Source organism: Rhea americana, unplaced genomic scaffold, assembly GCF_003343005.1.
Source record: "Rhea americana isolate MKP2758 unplaced genomic scaffold, rheAme1 scaffold_348, whole genome shotgun sequence".
Lineage (NCBI taxonomy): Eukaryota > Metazoa > Chordata > Aves > Rheiformes > Rheidae > Rhea > Rhea americana.
The window spans coordinates 329,548-344,800 of NW_028186477.1; the positions used below are offsets into that span (position 1 = coordinate 329,548).

Consider the following 15,253-nt stretch of genomic DNA (forward strand, 5'->3'; position numbering starts at 1 on the left):
TCCAGCTAGCAGGTTGGTTTGAAGCTAGGTATCTACAGAAAGCTGAAGCTAGTTCGTTTGCAGGTTGCTTCTTTTACTGATCAACTGGAGCAGCTTCAGGTCTTGCTTTATTTCTCACTTCAAACARAGAGACAAGCGAAGCTCAGTTTAATGGCTCATCCTCCCCCAGAACTCAGTTAATGCTAATACTAGAGGGACTTTCCCCTCACGCCTCRGAAGTTAGCTGGACTTAACTATACTTTTTTCATAGTGAATCTCATTTGTAGACTTAAAAGTCACACTACAAGATACTGCAACTTTATCTGACTGTCAAAAAAATGCAAATCATTTTTAGATATTTATTCAGGTGTTTTGGTAGTTCCCGCTTCAATAGAGCGCTTTCCTGACCACAAAAGAATTTTCCCCTCACAAAAACAAGATAAATTCCTTATGTGAAGAACAATTTCCCAAGACATTCCCCATCAGTTACTGCTGCCTTGTCTAATGTTTCTGACACATCATTTTTGACAAATACTTCAGTGGCCAAAGCCTCTTCCTGGTTATCTGTAGAYAGTTCACATGTTTCTAATATATCCGACAGTTCTCATGGCTTTAAGAGAAGCATTTCTACCGCAGTTCACCACAAATGGCAAAACTATTCCTCCAAACAAAACCGAGGAGAAGAACTGGTGCTCAAGTATTCAACCTCCTACGGTGGCAGYATGCCTTCTCTTTTTCTATGCATATATTTTTCTGCAGATTACCTTTCAGGTGCATGCACACACTCGCTATGTGCCTCCTTTTATAAGAGCAGAAACTATTCTTAGATACCACATGTCTGTGTGTGCATAAATGAAAGTGCAACTTTTTTTTTTTAATTACAGCTCACATAAGGAATAGTGTTTGAGCTGACAGTAATAGCAAAAAAAAAAAAAAACCTACTCTAGCTAGTGTGACAGAACATGGGATGCTCACCATTTTTACCAATTTACCCTGTGTTCAGAGCGAATCCACTGGCAAATAACAGTGGGAAATGCAAGATAAATACCTTTGTTTTCACTCTTTTATATCTCAGCTGAATAATACTTTTAGGGATGGTTCAAAKCTGAACATAGTTTATTAGGCTAATAAGTTGCTTGCATCAGCAGAAGTTAACTATTGGCTTTGTTCATTGAAGTGAGCTTATATTAATATAAGAAAAAGTGTATTTTGCAACAGTTCAGAAGACTCTGAAGAGCTACAACAACGTTTACCAGGATTAAGTTGTTTTTCTTAGTGTTATTACTGCTTACTGAGTCTTCCTGATTTTTCTTTTCAATAAGCTAAAATAGCATGGCCCTTCTGTAAGTCTGCCAAAAGGCTGGCAGGAAGCTTGGTACAAACAGGGCTCTCTGTGCCAACGCGAGCAGCATAGTTTCAAGGAGCACAGTGTCTAGACCTACGATGTTCATCATAAACACCAGGCAACAGTGCTTTGTTCACTGTTGGACATTTTAAACTATACCACTTTCCCACCTAAATCATGTAGTATCCTTACTTGCAATGTACTTCAGCTTGAGGAAGGGGGAAAAAAAAGGCAGTATGTCTATCCATTCAAAACTTGCTTTATCAAAAGCAAAAGACATGGTTTAAGAACAAGTATCTAAAACACAGCATACAGAATGTTCTCCTACAAGGCCCCATTAATACTTACCAAGTGACTACCTAGCCCAGTGAACAGCCTGGTAAGAGAGCTGTTCTCAACAGCATTGCTTCCCACTGAATACTGCATTTTAGAAACTATTCCTTCTAACACTGACTTCCTAGTTAAAAAAAAAAAAAAAAAAAAAAAATCAGTTTAACAAATTTACCAGAATTCACACGCCTGTTTCACTAGTGGCTGCTACACAAACTGTATTTTATATACTGCTGACCAAACAAATCAAAGGTTTTGGTAGCTTCAAAGCATGTGTTCAGTTTTAAACACTGAAATATTCTGCATTGTGGCTTCCATTTCATTAATGGAACAGAAAATTGATCTCAAGGAGCGATCATCCCGTGTAAGTGACAGTTACTGTGTGAAGAATGGACACGTTCCTTTCTTATTTCATTGGGTTGCTGGAAAGGCTAAAACAGTTTAGCAAKAATCCTGGTGCTCCAGCGGCAGGTTAGAAGCCCAACTGCACAGCAGAGACACGCGCTCCGGGCTCTCGCCCCTCCGAGGGTTGCGCTAAAGGTTTTGACTTCAGGCGGACACGTACATACCGATTTTTCCTTCTGAGGACTGTCAAATTTAAACCTTCATTAAATCATGGCATTTTACATTCCACATAAAATTCAAAGCTTCTTCAAACTGAGCAGGAAAAAAGGTTTGTGAACACAGGTAAATGCATACACGGTTAAGATGAGACACTTCTGCTCTGAGCAGCTGCCTGGTCGATGGAAAGGAGGAGGTGGTGCTTTCCTCTCTGCTTTCAGTACCGCTACAGGAGCCTTTCAGATCAGCCTTGCTCCTTAGCTCTCAGAGAAATACAGTCGATTTGTTCTAATTTGAAAACAAAACGCGACAGACATTTTTGTTCAGTCATACATGGATGAGATACTGARGCCCTGAAAAATTTAATTGTGCAGTATCTGAGCTCCCAAATAGCTGCACTTGAACAGCAGGCGGGGTGTGTTTATCTGTCGAAAGGTTACCTTATATTAAAGCTCCATTTTTAACATGGTTAGTAGAGTTTACAGCATTTATTGACGTGTGCACACCGGTAGAGTCTCGCAGGTTCAGCTGGTACACCCAACAGCTCCCTCTGCACTGCAGGGCCYGCGGTCAGAGCCGAGCCACCTTACGGCTTCGGAGGATGCTGCGGGCAGAGGTGGGCTCTGCTGGTGCTGCTTGCCACAGAAGTACCTCTCGGTGCGCGCTGGTTCAGCGCCGGCCAGGCACAGCCCGCAGCCCGGCTGCTGGAAGAGCCGAGTTCCCCATCGCCCCCCGCCGAASCCTAACGCAAAGCGCCGAGCGCCGCAAGCGCGCACGTAGCTGTACAGAGCAGCCCGGAGGCAGCAGCTGCACTGCAGGGTGAGGGCTTYGGTTTGTTCCCTTGGGCACCCCTTCCTCCTCGCTTTCCATTTGACTCAGACACTTACGTGAATAGCTTTTTGTTCATTAGTACATTAACTTTGATTAAAAAAAAAATTCAGATCTCCTGAAGGGTCAGAGCAGAGAGATTGTAAGCAGATACCATTGTACCAACCTCAAGCTTGTTAAGATACRTTTATGATTTAGAAAAAGCTGTTTATTTTGCATGTTAAATTTGCTCCACCCAAAATGCAGTGCCAATTGCCCCCGAGACAAAAGATGCACAGAAATACGTCATGCAAATCAAGCATCCCCCATCCCCACAGATTCAGGTTTGCAGACAGCATTAATGTTAATTTGTAAGACACTAAGCATTCACATGCTGTTAGCCTAACTGACATTTTCCACAGACTTTACAAGCAGATTAAGTTTTCAGGTTTGCATTGCACTAAAATGCTAATGCAAACAGCATGCACTAAAGGTAGAATAAGGTAACAGAAGCATTAATACTAGTTAAACTACTATTACTTTGTTTCTAAGTCTGTGTGAAACAAGCAGTTGCTTTTTTAATTAAGGCTTTTGCAGTTTGAGTTAATACAGAACAGTAGCTTTAGAACAATCAGCAGTGGTTCTTACCTTCTGGAGTTGGAGTGCAACCCAAAAAAAGGAGAGAAACACCCCTTTAAAAACTTTAGCATAACAATTGTCTAATCATTATATGAACCCTCCTCCCCATCCACCAGAACTGAATTTAAAAAGTTTTAGACATCTGCAGTAACACTAAAACTAAGATTTATTATAAGCATAAACAAGAGGGAGGGGAAGAAAGATTAAAAGTGAATGGGAAAAATTCAAGAGGTATTCAAAGAGGCTCAGAAGGGGCTACCAACCCCACACAACTGTTAGACAGTTTTCAATCTTCTCCTGTTAACAAACTCCTATCACAAGTCAGAAGAACCCTCTGGAAGTCTCGCAGCAGTATAGGAACTTACTTTTCTTATTCTTTCACATACGCCTAGAAGTATTTGATGACTCAGATTTCAAGGTAAAATTGAAGCCCAGCGTACAGAAGTAAAATGGGCAGCCAACAGTTTAACGAAGCTAAGAGCTCAGCGTTGGTAAGCCACAGAAGTGAACACATCCTACTTCATCCCAGRCTATGCTTCCATGGGTAACCCATGCTCTAGCCAAGTAACTAGTAACACAAACTAATGCTAATACAACAGAAAGGAGCTTAATTTATACATCTCTGCAGTAGATGGGTTTTGGGGGTATTTCAGGGGATGGAGATGGTTTTAGAGTTGAATGCCAAAAGCTTAAATTCACAAGTCTTTGCAAAAGAGCAAAGCAGCGTCCTGACGCATCCGAGTGCGGTCAGCAACTGCAGTCGGAGGGGCTGCCTTAACACCAAGCCTAACAGAGGGCCCAGGAGGCACTTGTGGATGAAGATGACCACAGCCTGGAGAACACTATGAAGTTCTTCAGCAGACACTGAAGTTAATCACTTATTTTTAATTAATGATCTATAAAGAYTAGTATGGAATCTGACCTACAGGAGCATCTGTGAATTTTTAAATTATGTGCTGAGGCCTGGATAAGATTAAACAAAGACTTGAAGTCTGTTTTTCTTAGACATTGTCTACAGAGGTAAGTAAAAGATTTATATGTGGACACTCTRAACTTGAAAGACATTTGTGCGCTGTTCACATCCTTGAGAGCCTAACCCAAAATAAKTAGCATTTTCTGTTCATAAAGGAAGATGACAGAAAGTACCACCCACCATCTGAGGCTTTTTGGGCACTGAGGATTAAAAGACTTTCAAAAGGGAGTTGGGGTTTTTGTTCTGTTTTTTGGTTGTYTGGGGCGTTTTTGTGCTTTGCATTTCTGCTACAGAACCACCAGCTAGTTGAAACTGAAGATAATCTTAAAGTTCAAACCTAGATTTCTTCTGAGATCTTAGCTCTGGTGTTTCTACAAAAGAATGTCAACCCACTAAATTCCTGTAGTATTTAATCACTACAGCATCATCCTACTTTTCTCCTTGCAAGAGCATTCATTGCACTCCCTTTCATGTGATAAAAAGGGACATGAATTTTATTCTGATGAGACAGCAAGAACTGCTATTCCTACAGTCTCAGCTAAGAGAAATGGACAATTTTGTTCATTAGAGATTTCCCACCTTATATATAAATCATGGATATGGAAGGAGTCACCTAGTCAACGTTTAAATACATTCGTTATATGCAGAAGAATGTTCCCTGCTAATAGTTACAACATTACTCTCTATATATCCATTCTCTTTGAACATTTATTTTTTTCAAACCAGTATTTTTCCCCTATATCTATTATTCATAGAACTAACCTATGTCCGTGCTTCTGCACAGATACAGTTGTACAGAAACCTCTTTTAACTTTTGGTTCAATTAATACTAGTAAAACAAATTTTGTCAGGGTTTGATAAAACTGAAACATCCATCAATATCAGCTTTTCATCTTATGGTCTACAAACAAACAAATCATTCACCTGATAAAACACAGGTGCTAACTGCAGATAAAGACTCTAGCTACAACACTACAACACGGAAGGACAAAGTGTCCCCTGATAAAACAAACAGAAAAACGAAGATGGAGAGTCTTGCAATCAAAATGAGTATGCCTCTAAGGCTGACTCACGCATAYGCTTCCAGCTAATCCAAGTTTCACCTATCAACAAGATATTAGTAAAGAATCCCAGAATTCCAGCTAGGAGCAAGAAATGTTGCATGCAATAAGCCTTTGAAGTTAGCAATATCGTTTTAGATTTATGKTAAGGAATTGTATGGATATTTTATACCACATTATTTCCACACGACCAGAAGGTAACTAGGAAGAGTAAAGCAGTTCGGAGGTAATCCAGCCTGGTGGCTCCACAGCGGTCTGGAAACCCCTGTCCTGTCCCCTCCACACCTTGATATTAGCAAATCCGTGTGACATGAACCCAAAGAAATTCCAAGTCAAGCAGTTTGTTTGTAATCTTCAAATGAACTGCTTCACCTGGAACTTCTTTTTTAATTCACAGACTATTTAAATATGTCAAGTAATTTAAACATTTGTAAGTTGATGGCTTCAGCTAGTTACAGTTCCTTCCAAGCTGATTCATAATATGCAATAATAATGTATAATGTGCAATTTCACACTGAAAGGGGGAAAAACAAAGCTATTCTGTAATAATAGAATATGATCTGCTTCAAGTATTGTATCTCCATCTGTGCATATGAGAAGGCAGTCCTTTTAGCAGTACTGCCTTTCCACAAATAAGCCTAATAAGGTTTTGAGGTATTGCAATGATTCACGACCATCTCACAAGAGGCACTGAAGCCGAAAGAACAGGTCTCCAYGCACGTGGGTCAGCAGCCACTTCACCTAAAGAGCATGAGGCTGGAAACAATGAATTATAGAAGAATTTAGATTGAAAGGAACCGCTGGAGGTCATCCAGCCCAACCTCCAGCTCAAAGTATGGTGAGAGAATTTTTCCTTACTCTAATCAGAATTTCCTGTCTTGCAATTTGTGTCCATTGCCTCTCACCCTATCATTGTGCACCTCCCAGAACAGACTGACCTCATTTATATGAGCTTTCATTTGTATCAATGAAAAGCAAACCAAATTATGAAAACCAATTTTGGATATAACAAGTTTAACACAAAGCTTTAAACACTATACAATTTCCAGGATCTTGTGGAAATAAAATTGGATTTCACCACTGAGTCACGAAATTTGATAAGCTACTAGCTGATACATTTCAAATTGAAAACTGCTGTCGTGTTGCTATGCAATGTCACTAGTTTTCTCAGGGGCAAAAATCTTACTGTCTTAAAGGTGACAGTTCACCCACAGAAAAGAGCATCAAGTTGAAAGTTGATGACCTAGGAGCCTTAGCTAAACTTGAAGGAGTAGTTTTTAAATGTAGCATGAACAGAACAAGCTCAAGTAAGTTTTCTAGTATGGTTAACTGCAGAATGCTGAAGTAATGAATAGCTTCAGATAGTTTAGAGCAGTCTACACAGTTTTCTGGCACACATTGTGTTACCTGACCTCAACATTACTGAATGCCAGAGCTATCACCAGGCAAATGTTATTCCTTATTAGAAATCCGATTTTAAAAAGTTGTGAAAAGCTTTACCCAATCATTAATTTCTTCAAATAAACAAACCAACCAAGGGTTCCAGACCTGCTGGGTGAAACCCCCTGCAGCCAACAAGTACAACGCGTTCTGCCAACRCTGCTCTCAGCAGCGGTCTCTCTTAGGCTCTTTAGCACGGCCTCGGTGAAGGGTAGGAAGCCTACGAAGCCACTGCTGGAACCAAAATAATTCTTCCAGTCCTCAGTTGCAGAYAGAAGCCTTTTAGGGAAGAATATACAGGCACAAGTGGCATAAATTGAAAGCAATAACCTGCTTCAAGGCAGTTTTTTTTTTCCTTGTGGCTCCCCTAAGGGCAAGGGATTTCCATGTGTCAGTGCCCTGCAGGCCACATGTGCCTTCAGCAACACTTAACATACTGAGGAAGAGCTGATCAACACAATGCACAAAGCCCTGGCCACCTTTTGGGAAGAAGCTACATATTACAGTCTTTGCAACTAGAAAACTTACAAATTAAGCACACCAGTATTTAAGATGTTACACAGCTAGATAAAGGCAGAGAACATTATTTGAATAGTGTCCTCCTGAGTACACTTGATTGCAGCTGAATGGGGTATGGTCATTTCATAAGCATTTCTGTCTGGTCTTCCCAGGTAAGCAATGCTCCCACCTATCTGCCCCACTCCAGCCAGGCTGCCCACATAGCAGTGGCAGGAAAACAGGYTTCAAATTTGGTTTCTTGATGTACTGAAGTCTCCAGAAAAACTATTTTTCAGTTTCCCAGTATCCTGCTGTCATGAGAAACCAAGAGGTAGGGAACAAGTGGAAAATGTAAGCCCACAACAGGTCCCTTCCAATCACTACTTCAAGCCTCCTCCTGCTCTCAGGTAATGCCTTACAAGGCATTTTTCAGGCATCTAGTYAGATTATCAGATGACACTGAGGAAATACTAATAACAAAATCATCAACATGTCACATAGCCTGCAGCCATTTTAAGAACAATATAAGTTTATTCYGACCTCTGCTGATTTCCTTTTAAGATTTGAGCTTTCTGCAAGTTCAGCAGTAAAAATACAACACCTTCTTTAAAATGCAGACAATTGCAAGTTGTCTAGGGGCAGATACTTGTTAAAATGACTCATTAAAATATGCAAGCAGACTGCATAGCAAGAAGTTATTTCCTCAGTAYTGTGATCACAGACATCAAGGATGAAGACAAAACTCATCCTGAAATCTCTCTTACATAGTTATACCTAGAACAGAAAGCTACTCCTTACCTCAGCCAATTTTTTTCCTAGATCATGCAGCTCTAACCTGGAAACTAAATCTCACAAATCTTCATGCGGAGACAATCACTTGATATCTACCACTCTTCACCTAAGATTCAAATTAAACAGTTCTTTGTTCAGCTCAGTAAGTCCAGAGAAGCTTCCTGYATGGCTCTTCAGTCCTAATACCCACATCCCCCTCAAAGCAGTGCTTCYCAAGTTCTAGAAGCCCAAGATGGATAAATAATCATAACTTGCAAACTAAGTGTGCTGGCGTAAAACACTGCTACTCGACTCTTCTGATCGGTGTTAACAGGTGACTCATAGTCCTTAATGCAAGCACAGTTATAGCAGAAGAGAAGTGTCGCCACCCGCTTCAATGCCATCACACGCATCGATTTGAAAAGGGCAAAAGCAAGACAAAGCTTCTTTGTAGAGACTACTCCATTGTAACTCATCTGGATTTGCAAACTAGTCAAGGGAAGGGAGAGGAAAATGGGCTTAGCAGGAGCATCAGCAAAAAGACAGCTTAAGCATGACTCCATATGGTGGGCTGGCAAATAGTCACCCATTACCAAACTTATCTSTTACCAGAGGCAAGGACCATCTACCATTTGCAGATCAGAATTAARTTCCTCACTCTGAGCTCTCAAGGTGGCTCAACAGAGTAGAATTAATCATACTGAAAAGGGACTTTTCTGAGTGGAGAGGCACTTATGCAGAAGCATGCCAATGTGCTCATTATTGTTTCAGCTCTTAGGAGAGCATTTAATGAGTTGCTCGCATTACCACAGAACTGTGACCAGGGTTGTGCATAATATCTGTGATACTTTACCTTACTACTTCACTTGAAATTATRTTATTCTCTGGAATATGTAACATTTACATATGGAATACTTACTCCACAAAAGTTATTAGTCTATCAGATATTCTCCACATATAATTCTGTATAAGCTAATTGCATCTAAGTAGTAGAGCAATAGCCTATTGATGTTCCTCACCTGTAAGTTCATGACAAAAACGGGACTGAGCTGATGAAAATGTTTTATTTCTTGAAAGAAAAGAAAAACCACTAAAGCCATCATGGAGCATTCTTAAGGACACAGTCCTTAATATGCCTTGGACTTGTGAGAAAACTAAAGAATTTTAGAGTCTAAAGRAGAATTGTGTTGCTATGACAGCTGCTTTTGGGGAAGTAAAATTGTATTAATGAATTCAATCTACTATGACAATGTAAACTCTTGGATTTTAACACAGCAAACCTTCCTGTAGGGTTTTGTACTGTGCCCCTTCCAGGCAGGGAGAGGCATGCCTCTTCAGGAGAGGAAAGTCTCAATACCATTTAGAACACCCRAGAAGCAGCTAGAAGAGGCTATCATGCTATCTGCCGGACACTGGATACACACTTGTTCCACCATCAGACAACTTCAGTTGTACCATTTTCCCAATAAATCTCTAAAGACAGTGAAAGACATTTTTCACTGGCTGTCAGTTTAATTCTCTTTATCTAGAMAAGAATTTTCGAAATAAGGAGAACCTTTTACCGAAGACCCATTACAGCTTTCAAAAACAGCTTTTTAAAGAGAAAGCTCTTTGTATGCCTCCTCCCACTGCTTCTTATGTCTTAACTCTGCAATGGAAGAGAAGGAAATCAAAGTTTGATGAGGAACAGTTGATCTGTGGAATATTTTAATGGCAAAGTGTTYTGCCAAGAATGTACATAATCATTCAGTGGTCCTTATCTGAATAGTATAAAATGCAATCCTTTAACAGTAAGCATCTTCCCTCGTTCTACAAACGGTATCCTCTAGTCCAGTGTAACCCAACCTTTGCTCATATGTGCTTATTCGTGTACTAGGATACAGTTACAAAAACARTTAAGATAATCCATCAATAACACTTGAGGTTTCTGTACTGCTAGAAAAGCAGTCTTCTGAAAGACACAACCCTACCCAAATAAAAATCTGTCCTGCAAGTAGCAGAAATCACTATTATTATTTTCCCCACACTAATCATAATTGCCACCCTTCTTCCCTGCAACTCCAAATCATCCACAATGCTATTAGTGCCTCAAGTCCCCTGCAACACTACCAGTGCTTCTAGTCCTCTGAAGTATTTCAGGGTGCCCTCAAAAAGCTTCCTTCCAGCCAGCTAGCCAAGTGGCRGCATGTGCCATGAGTCATTAGCTGACTGGCTGCATAGCCAAACAGAAGTGATGGCTACTGGGCACCAGTCAGGTTCTTTTCTCTGCCTCATYCCACAAGGTCTGTAGGAAGGTAACTTGCCACTTCAAAGGCTTTGCCACAGTTTCCTACCAGAATCACCTCATAAGAGGGCTCAAAATCTGGTAAGCTCCACACACCCATCTTGTAACTTTTAGATCTTCTCTAAAATGATTTTCCACTAATAAATGTTAATTTGCATTAAGTCCATCTGTCACTGGCTATAAGAGGCCCAATTCAGCCACCAGACAAACATATTACTGGCACTAACTKGAACTGAATTGCTTAAGAACTGATAACCTTAAGTCTTAACCTAAATAAATGTTTAGTACATCAATTTAATATTTTAAAAGGGAAGGAGCACTGTATGGCATCCAAATGCTGCTAAGTCAGTAAGATGGATAGTTGGACTGGAAAAAAGTTTATCAAGCTGACTGCTCCCACAAACATCTTTTGGAATTTAGGATACTTCAGAACAATGAGCAGCTCTTGCTTTCTTGATGCTTGTTAGAGAGGGAAATGACTTTGTCAACTCAAGTTAAATTCTCGATTCACGGTGATAGAAAAATTTCAAGTTAAGACAGACTACATGGCACCATGTCATTTCTCATCTGTTTTTTTTTTGTTTGTTTGTTTTTTAAAAACCTTTCATTCAAAAATATGGCCTGGCTAACCAGACTGGATATTTCACATCATATCAGAGCCCTTGCCTAAAGCTCTGGCCTAAAAGCAGCCTTCTGTGTTACGGAAAAAAAGTTCACCTCATTTAAAGTCTAATGATTACCTGACTCATGCTTTGGCATCAGCAAGACCACCAGGATCGACAACTACATTTCTATCTTCAGTAGCATGCAAAGGGCTGAAAAGCATGCTTAATGTTTGTGGATATGCATTTGATTGAAGCTGTGTCTTAAAGCTGGTAAGCCTTTGATATGACCAAACATGGTACTGCTCCAAAATGAATTGTTCTCATCTGATGAGAACTAAACCCCCACTTCTGTCACATCTACTGATGTTGGCTGACAAAAATTATATGCTGTAKTAGCTTTAAGAGCTAAATGAATTATATTTGGTTTCTTTGTTTGTAGATCAAATGTCAAATTTCCGAAAAAGGAACATCTTGCGTTGTCTGTAACCTGAATGGAAGATCTAATTGACTGCAGATACTATACTGCTGGGCCATTGAATGTTTCCTGCAAAGCAGATGAATCATTATACTAAGCTAGGCAAAGAGGAGTGGAGAATGTGGCCATCCTAAATTTTACTTGGTCATTTATTTCATTCCTTAATAGATGAACTGGTGTTTAATTCCCTTTTTGTCCTCTTTTTCTTTGCTATTAGAAAGCAGAAATGGAAATACTCTCTACATCATAGTAGTTACGTCATGTCAGTAAATAATACGTCCATCTCCAAGCAATGCATGTGAGCAAGGACTCAAGAATTAAGCTATGGTAACAGCAATTCAAAATTTGTTATCGAGTTCTACTGCTTTTATAAAGCAGATCAGTATCACTTGAAGTCTGTACTGGGCAAAGGAGGGCACCCAAACACTCAGTATGCCCGTTTGCTGGGGAAGATGAAGATCTATAAAGCAGAAACGCACACTACTCCAGGTAATACTAAAGCATATAGCATGAGGAAAAAGAGGGGAAAAAAAGTATAAAAGTTATAAAAGTCAAAAATAGATTTGTAAGTGAGGCTGCTGTTTTTAGGTTTAGTTGGACAGTTCTCTTTCAGGTCATTCCCATTGTCTGTTCTATTCTTCCCCCCCACCCTAAAAAAAAAAAGTAAAGAAAGAAACAGTTAAGTTTACTTCAGTAACTGGAACCTCAACTACCAGATCAGGTCTAGTTTTCTCACATAAGTGCTGCAGATTGCAGACAAGTAGCATGTATCTGGAAATTAAGTATGACCTTGTTCAGCTTGGTCAGTGAAAATACCAGTGCCTTAAGAGATTTTTTGAAAATGGGACCTAGACTCCAATTCTGTAAGCATTTAACATTTCAGTTCCAAAGATGCATATGGAATAAGGTTTGATAAGAGAGAGTTTGCTAATAAACTAAGTTGGAACCAAAGTATTATCCTGTTTTACTGCTATGGATACTTAACTCACCTGATTTCTTTAAGTCCTTCTTTCTGGATAACTTGAAGAATCTCTTTATGGCTCATAGGTGTATTAGGGTATTTCTCCAGGACCTGGCAAGCAAAAATAGATTGAGAGTAAATTATTCATTTTCACTTTGATGTTCCATTGTGCACAAAAACTACATTTTGTGGTTTGTACAACTCGAAGGATACAACCAAAGAACTACTACCGGCTTTCACAAATCTCATCACTACCTCCTTCATCTGAAATAAGCCGCAAGCAAGCATGGCAGACAGAATATAAGGAGTGAAGAGTTTCCAGAAGACTGGCCACAGGCTCCCAAGTTTTATTTCAGATCAGCTTCCCTGACTAACACTGCATAAAGAGAAAAATATACATGTTCCATGGTAACAGGGTCACTTCCAGAGTATCAGCATCACTTTGTAATTCTTCATGAACTGCTGAGGTACTTCAGGTATGACTTCCAAAATCTCAGTCCTTAAATGTTTGCAAATATTTAAGGTACCAAAAATAGAAACAGATAAAATCTGCTGAGGCAATGGATAGCTGATATATAACTGTTCATCACTTATAGACAACTTTAATGAACATTTATACCCCAACAATCATAGTTCCTGTTCATRTCTGCAAAAGTTTACTGAAAACATCTAGGAGATGATCTGTCCTTTTAAAATAAAGCTTGATAATTTAACACAATTAGGGTTCCTAGCAAGCCTTTTTCCCCCCAATAAAACTAGATTAAAAAAAATTCTTCACTTTCAGAATTTCTTCTGTGGCTTGAACTCTCCTAGGACTACCTTCCTTCTACTCTGACTGTAGATATAAATTAAGCATCTGTAAAGTTTGCAACACTTAAGTGCACCATAAGGCAACAAGAGACTGCATCGTGTCAGTTAATATCAAGTACCACCAGACAAAGTTAAAGTGACGAATAATCAGTTTCACTAAAGACGGTCAAGAAAACTTGGGTTTTAGCACTGTTATGGTTCTCTGGCAATTTTTACATTGGAAGCATATTATTAGACCAGATTTTAGGAACTTTAAGCTTGAATTGTAGGTAGAGATTTTCAAATGCGTTCCTTCCCCTTACCCCACGCAGCCTCAATTTAGACCATACCCTAATGCCTAAACATCCATCATTTTCTTTTCAAAAGGACCAGGAGGTAAAAAAAAAAACGTAATATACGCTAAGCAGGCAGAAGGAAGATTAAGACTTCCAAATGAAAATGTTAGGTGTTACATATAATTTGGATGTTTTAAGCAACATTTGCTGGGAGGGGATAAAGTGTCATTTCCTTCCAAATCACCTGCTTTTGATCTACACCCAGTRTATCAACCCTTAAATTCCAAATGATATCTTTAACTATTTAATTTGCTTTCTGACTCTGGTTAACAGCGATGTGCATCTGCAAAGGCAGAAACGACTGTTATAGAAGGAAATTACCAGTTCTAATTTTTCTCTTCAAAAGCTATACAAAATATGTAGTCTCCCTTAAGCCTTGCATCTCCCCSCTACTCTCCCCAGGAATGCTCAAGTTATCCTGATACATGCAGATTTGGTTCTCTTTAGGCAGGAATTTGAAAAAGATCTTGCTGAACTGCAGTATGCATCTCTGCTTAGACAAGCTAATGCCCACGTTTTACACTTCACTTAGTTTTTGCAGCTCTAGCTATGTTAAACTTGATACGTACATGTTTAAGTCTACCTTTCACAGCAACTTAAGCTATTTCTAAACTTGCTGTGTGACTGATGTTAAGCCAGGCTCACCGCAAGGAACCATACCAACAGAACACTGAATCTCATTTTAGGAAATTTTTTAAACAGATTTAAGTGGGATTAGTTTGTACTCACTCTGGTACCAGCCTCCCTTCCGTTCCATTTTTGTTCTAGCTATAAATAAAAAGTACCACAGCAACAGGATGTGAAATTAAGGTGGTTGAAGTGATTGTGGATGAAGTTAGACCACTTTGGTTTCTAGATTTATATCAGCACCCAATTCAGGTTTGTTAAGCATTTCCAAACAGCCAGTATACTTTTATACCATTAACATAAAACAGATCTGAAAACTTTTTCTGCTCAGTGCGCTGAAAGCYCATGGAGCGCAAGAAGATTTAGACAGTCTCAGCTTCCTGCTGTGAAATCAGTTCCTTCGCTGCAGCAAGCAAAACAGACTAGAAGAAAAAAAGAGCAGTGCTATTAYCTCTTGGGCATTTGCCATCTAGACACAAAGCAATTTTAAGTGTGCATTCTCTGTTCTGGGCACTCTATCTTCCTGTTGACTGTCACTATCTGGGTGCACTCTTGACAAGTCCTACCTCATTCATACATAAAAGCCTCCTAAATGAGTGCCTCCCCTCATCCTATACTTCTCTTCTGTTTTCAGTCTCCATCCCACAGCAAGTCTAGTTTAAACCCGCCTTCACTACATTAGGAAGCCTGYTGGCAAAGCTGCTCCGATCCCACTTCATCAGATGAATCCCATCTCTCCCCAACAGTCCTTG

General features: G+C 39.6%; 1 protein-coding gene across 2 annotated transcripts in view; it reads right to left on the reverse strand.

The window, feature by feature from the left end:
- The window catches only part of ASXL2 (ASXL transcriptional regulator 2), a 97,699-nt gene extending 82,844 nt beyond the window's left edge, over window positions 1–14,855 (reverse strand). The window contains exons 1-2 of one of the 2 annotated variants that reach the window (XM_085311724.1): window positions 14,794–14,855; window positions 12,758–12,840 (exon numbers count right to left, since the gene is read on the reverse strand). In XM_085311724.1, the coding sequence (XP_085167850.1) occupies window positions 12,758–12,840; window positions 14,794–14,802 (92 nt within the window). In that variant the 5' untranslated portion in view covers window positions 14,803–14,855. Of the gene's footprint in view, window positions 1–1,672; window positions 1,806–12,757; window positions 12,841–14,793 lie in introns of those variants that run through there. The other variant, XM_085311725.1, reaches the window with a different exon arrangement.
- Between the last annotated feature and the right edge of the window lie 398 nt (window positions 14,856–15,253).